This window comes from Nannospalax galili, unplaced genomic scaffold (genome assembly GCF_000622305.1).
Source record: "Nannospalax galili isolate Female #2095 unplaced genomic scaffold, S.galili_v1.0 scaffold218, whole genome shotgun sequence".
Lineage (NCBI taxonomy): Eukaryota > Metazoa > Chordata > Mammalia > Rodentia > Spalacidae > Nannospalax > Nannospalax galili.
In genome coordinates this window covers 4,123,532-4,129,046 of record NW_008343207.1, presented here as the reverse complement: position 1 = coordinate 4,129,046, position 5,515 = coordinate 4,123,532, and the positions used below count along the sequence as shown (strand labels likewise).

Below are 5,515 nucleotides of genomic sequence, written 5' to 3'. Positions count from 1 at the left end.
TGTGTGTGTGTGTGTGTGTGTGTGTGTGTGTAGGTCAGAGGATAACTTGTAGGAGCTGGCTCTCTTCTTTCATTTCTACATGGCTGTGTGTATGCATGTGCGTGTGTCTGAATGTGTAGGTCATAGGATAACATGTAGAAGCTGGCTCTTTTCTTTCACTTCTACATGGCTCTGTGTGTGTGGGGGGGGAGGGTCACAGGACAACTTGCAGGAGCTGGCTCTCATCTTTCTCTTCTACACAGGTTCCAGGATGGAATTCAGGTTGTCAGGCTTAGCAGCAAGCACCTTTATACTTGCTGAGCCAAACTTCAGACAGAGTTATGAGGTTTTCTGAAAGCAAAATCCAGGTGTTGTTGATTTTATGCTTCATAACTTAGCATGGTCCGTACATACAGAAGATGATATTTACATGTAAATAAATGAAGAGGCTTTGAGTTTCAGTCTTCAGTTAATAAAATGGCATGTTCAAATTTCTTTGGTTTAGAAATAAGCTGCCTCTTTTGGAGTTTTCATAGAGAAAGGCAACAAATGTCTACACAACTGTTTGATAATTCTGGATTTAACCAAATAACCATATTTTGTGGTCCTGTTTAATAATTTTATTGTATTTCAATTTTATGTTCCATTGCAATATTGTTCATAAAGTAAAAACTGGATCTACTCTAATATCATAACTTAACACCAGTAGAGACAGACTTAAAAGGTAACTTACAGCTGGGCCTGGTGGCTCACGCCTTTAATCCCAGCACTTGGGAGGCAGAGGCAGGCGGATCTCTGTGAGTTCAAGGCCAGCCTCGTCTCCATAGTGAATCCAGGACAGCCCAAAGGGGCTGGAGAGATGGCTCAGCAGTTAAGAGTACTGCCTGCTCTTGCAGAGGACCCGGTTCAATTCCTAGCATCCATATGGTGGCTAAAAGCCATCCTTAACTCCAATTCCAGGGAATCCAACGCCTTCTTCAGACTTCCTCGGGCACTGCATGACATGGGTGCACTCACACACATAAAATTTTTTTTTTTGGTCTTTTTGAGACAGGGTCTCCCTGTAGCCCCAGCTGTCCTGGATCTCACTATGTAGACCAGGCTGGCCTTGAACTCACAGAGATCCACCTGCCTCTGCTGGGATTAAAGGCATGTGCCACCACACCCTGCCTCACATAACATTTTTAAAAAATTAAAAAATATTTATTATTTTTATTTTATGTGTATGCGTGTACTGTCTGCAGGTAGGTAAGTGCACCTGTGTTGTGTAATGCCTGAGGAGGACAGAAGAGGCCGTCAGATCCCCTGGAACTGGAGTTATGGACAGTTGTTAGCTGCCATGTGGGTGCTGGGATTCAAACCCAGGTCTTCTGCAAGAACAGTCAGTGTTCTTAACCACTGAGCCATCTCTCCAGCCCCATAAGCAAATTCTTTAATGACTTTATCTGACATCATTTTTAGAATAATTTCCTCATGATTGATAGAGCTTATTTTCAAGTATTAAATAGAATTTATTCTTCAAATACAGTGAGCAAACATGGTTTTATAAAATGTACTATTTGTTTGTTTGTTTGTTTGGTCTTTTTGAGACAGGGTCTCCCTCTAGCCCCAGCTGTCCCGGAACTATGTAGACCAGGCTGGCCTTGAACTCACAGAGATCTGCCTGCCTCTGCCTCCTGAGTGGTGGGATTAAAGGTGTGTGCCACCACGCCCGGCAAACACACTAGTTTTTTCAAAAAAAAAATTTTATTTATTATTTTTATTTTATATGTATGCATGTATTGCCTGCATGTAGGTAAGTGCACCCATGTCGTGCAATGCCCGTGGAAGGTAGGAGAGGCCATCAGATCCCCTGGAACTGGAGTTACAGACAGTTATTAGCTGCCATGTGGGTACTAGGATTTGAACCTGGGTCTTCTGCAAGAACAACCAGTGTTCTTAACCACTGAGCCATCTCTCCAGCCTCCTAAAATGTACTGTTTATAATAAACAGCACTAAGCATAATTTAATGCACACTACAGCACATAAATGGACACAGACTTGCTAACAAATGCATATTTGATGGGTCACATGGCAACACAGTAGTGTAGAGCACAGGTTTTGGACTCTGACTCTGCCACAGTCATTACATGGTCACAGTGTAGAAGTCTGTACTTCAGTTTCCTCAGCTATGAAACCGGCATAACTGTCCTACCTACTGTGAGAATTACATTGGTTCTGAGCCCGCCCCATGATTAGTAATGGCTCAAGGGCCTCCTCCTCCTCCTCTCCCCCACCCTCCCCCTTGGTCTTTTTGAGACAGGGCCTCTCTGTAACCCAGCTGTCCTGGAACTCATTATGTAGACCAGGCAGACCTTGCACTCACAGAGATCCGAGATCCACCTGCCTCTGCCTCTGCTGGGATTAAAGATATGCGCCACCATGCCTGGCTTTTCCTTCTTTTAAAAAATATTTTATTATTTCAATTTTTTTTTTCTTTCTTTTTTTCTTTCTTTCTTTCTTTCTTTCTTTCTTTCTTTCTTTTTTGTCTTTTTGAAGCAGGGTCTCCCTGTAGCCCCAGCTGTCCTGGAACTATGTAGACCAGGCTGGCCTTGAACTCACAGAGATCCACCTGCCTCTGCCTCCCAAGTGCTGGGACTACAGGCGTGCGGCACCACACCTGGCTCTATTATTTTAATTTTATGTGTATGAGTGTATTGCCTGCATGTAAGTAAGTGCACCCATGTCATGTGATACCTGTGGATGCCAGAAGACGGTGTCAGATAACCCTGGTACTGGAGTTATGGATAGTTGTTAGCCACCATGTGGGTTCTGGGAATCGAATCTGGGTCCTATATAAGAGCAGCCAGTGCTCTTAACCACTGAGCCATGTCTCCAGCCCCAAGTGCTTTCTTCATCATCATGATTACAGAAGTTCAGAAGATAAAATTTGTTAATTTGTTGCTTTGTATAATTAATGTTTCAACCAACCCTATCCTGAGTTTGCTAAGCTTTCACACCACAGTAATGTGGCTGTGCTTCTTAACAATGGCACAGGCTCCCTTGTGAGGAGTGAGCTGCACTGGGTTACTCTACCAGGGCTTGAAAGCAATTTTCCACAAGGGCAGCAAACTGACTTCTGCCCTGGAGAGAGGCTGGGAAGCTCCCTCAGAGCTCCCTTCAACAAATCATTACCCAAGCTGAGGCTCTTTCAAGTGCCAGAATCCTATAATTATTAGTTGGGCTGTCTACCGTGTTTGAGATTAAGAAGCTTCCTTATCAGGAACCTGATGTTACACCCTAAATTGAAAACTCAGGACTTTCACTGAAAAACAGTTATCTTTCATTTCTTCCTATGTTCTGAATAGTGAATTTCCACAACAGTAAACTTAGTGTTGATGCAAGCCTCTCAGCAATTCTAGAAAGGAAATTGTGAAATTACCAGTGACCAAGGAAATACTTCCAGTTTGCCAAAAGAGGGAGCATAGGAGCAGAAAGCACTGTTTCTCCAAGCCTCTCAAAAACTACTTATTTGGATTCTGTGCTTTATTATTTTATTTCTTTTACAAGGGGGTAAGAATAAACCATACATACAGTGAACTTGCTATTTTTTTTTTAAAGATTGTCTTAAGACAGGAGAGTCAAACATCAAAACACAGATTACTTTCAATGATCCCTCTCTATTCCTTCAGACAAAACCTCACCTCCTGTCTGGCTACCATACACCAAACAGCTCTAAACTGCTCTCATTCAAGGAAGGGGGCGGGGGAGCTAAGCACATATGAATAGAGGAATAATCACATTTATTTATTTTTTTGTCTTTCTTTTTTTTTTTTTTTTTTTGAGACAGGGTATCCCTGTAGCCCCAGCTGGCTTGAACTCACTAGGTAGACCAGCCTGGCCTTGAACTCACAGAGATTTGCCCTCCTCTGCCTCCCAAGTGCTGGGATTAAAGGTGTACACCACCATGACTGGCTTATTTTTGGTTTTAGAAATAGTTTATTATCTTTATTTTATGTGTATGAGTGTTTTGTCTGCATGTATGTAAGTGCACCATGTGTTCAATACCCACAGGGGTCAAAAGAGGGCGTCAGATCCCTTGGAAGTAGAATTACAGACAGTTGTTAGCCACCATGCGTGTGCTGGGAACCAAACCCAGGTCCTCTGTAAGAACAGTCATGCGGTTAAATGCTGACCCATCTCTCCAGCCCAAATATATTAAATATTTCATAAAGGTACAACTTGGTTTCTTCTGACTGCTGAGGATTGTCTGGAAAAGAAGGCGGTGTGATGTAACATGACCCAGACCTTACCTCCCCACAATGAGAACTGATGACAAACAAGCACAAACCAGCAGGGTTCCCATTATCCACTCCCTGGGGCAAACTCCTTCCTGCCAAGCAAGAGGCATGATATAAGCACCTAGAACCCCTTGTAAAAACAAGTCTTTTATTCACACCCCTTAGTCACATTAGTCATGACTATTGGGTGAATATCTTTGTGAGATAAGGGTTCTCTAAGACATACAACTCCACTTAGTCATTTTTCAATATGAGCTCGGCCTTTGTGAAGAGAGTTTTGTCACATCACTCATGGTGCACTTTTCAAATTCAATTCCAAAGAATTCTGCCATTTATACATTTTTAGTTCGAGTGCATATTTAGCATCTTATTTTACTCAAATTTAAAAAAAAAAACCCAAAACACAAAAACTCTACCATTTTAGCATTAAAAACATAAGAAACACAGTTGGAAAATGTACAGAGCTGAAAAATTTCCAAAAAAATGTATACATATTATGCATGCTACAAATTCAGCAGAATGATGAACATCAAATAAAGGCAAGTGTAAGTAAAGGACTTCTTTTAGAATTGCTGCCTGTTGAATTAAAGCAAAACAGTAGGAAGCATCCATCTAAAGAAAGAGCTGGATGGTCTACAGTTTCTGGATTGATTTCCATGAGCTTTCCAACAATGTTCTCATATGTAGTCTATTCTCCAGATCTGGAAAAACATGACCTTGAATTCAGTTGTCAATAGATTATAAAAGGAAGTGCATCATCTTACTAGAAGATTCTTCTTAAAGGGCAACCTTTAAAGTTGGATTGTTTCCTGAACCAACAAAGTAAGGGGAGCAGTGGCCTTTTGAGAGTTTCAGTTGACAGAGTCAATCCTGGGCAACAGTTGGCAACACCAAGCCCCAAGACAAGGAAATCCGTGAATGCAGAATCATATTCCATAGGCTACATTTTTCTCCTTTATTTGGGCCACCATGTGAAAGACAAGTTATTTTCTAAAATGATTAAGTACCCTCATCAATTAGCCAGCTACAGTATTAATCCTGAGAGGAAAATGTAGTAGGTTCTTCTTCCCAAAGTGCCAGCTGTCAAAACCTGTCATGGCTTTTTAATGCTCCAATCCAATCATGGAACAAGTGGAAAGTCACTGCACAAAGCCCACTAAGTTGCATTACTAAATGTCCAATGTTACATAAAAACTATAAATAACCTGTACTTTTAGATTTTTTTCAATTTGCTTTTCTTGAAGTAATAACGATG

General features: G+C 41.5%; 1 protein-coding gene across 3 annotated transcripts in view; it reads right to left on the bottom strand.

Moving 5' to 3' along the window:
* The window catches only part of Ift81 (intraflagellar transport 81), a 136,110-nt gene that overhangs the window by 10,914 nt on the left and 119,681 nt on the right, over nucleotides 1-5,515 (bottom strand). Inside the window, exon 20 of one of the 3 annotated variants that reach the window (XM_029566605.1) lies at nucleotides 4,311-4,352. In XM_029566605.1, coding sequence (XP_029422465.1) covers nucleotides 4,311-4,352 — 42 coding nt within the window. Of the gene's footprint in view, nucleotides 1-4,140; nucleotides 4,962-5,515 lie in introns of those variants that run through there. The other 2 variants (XM_017799734.2, XM_008839386.2) reach the window with 2 other exon arrangements.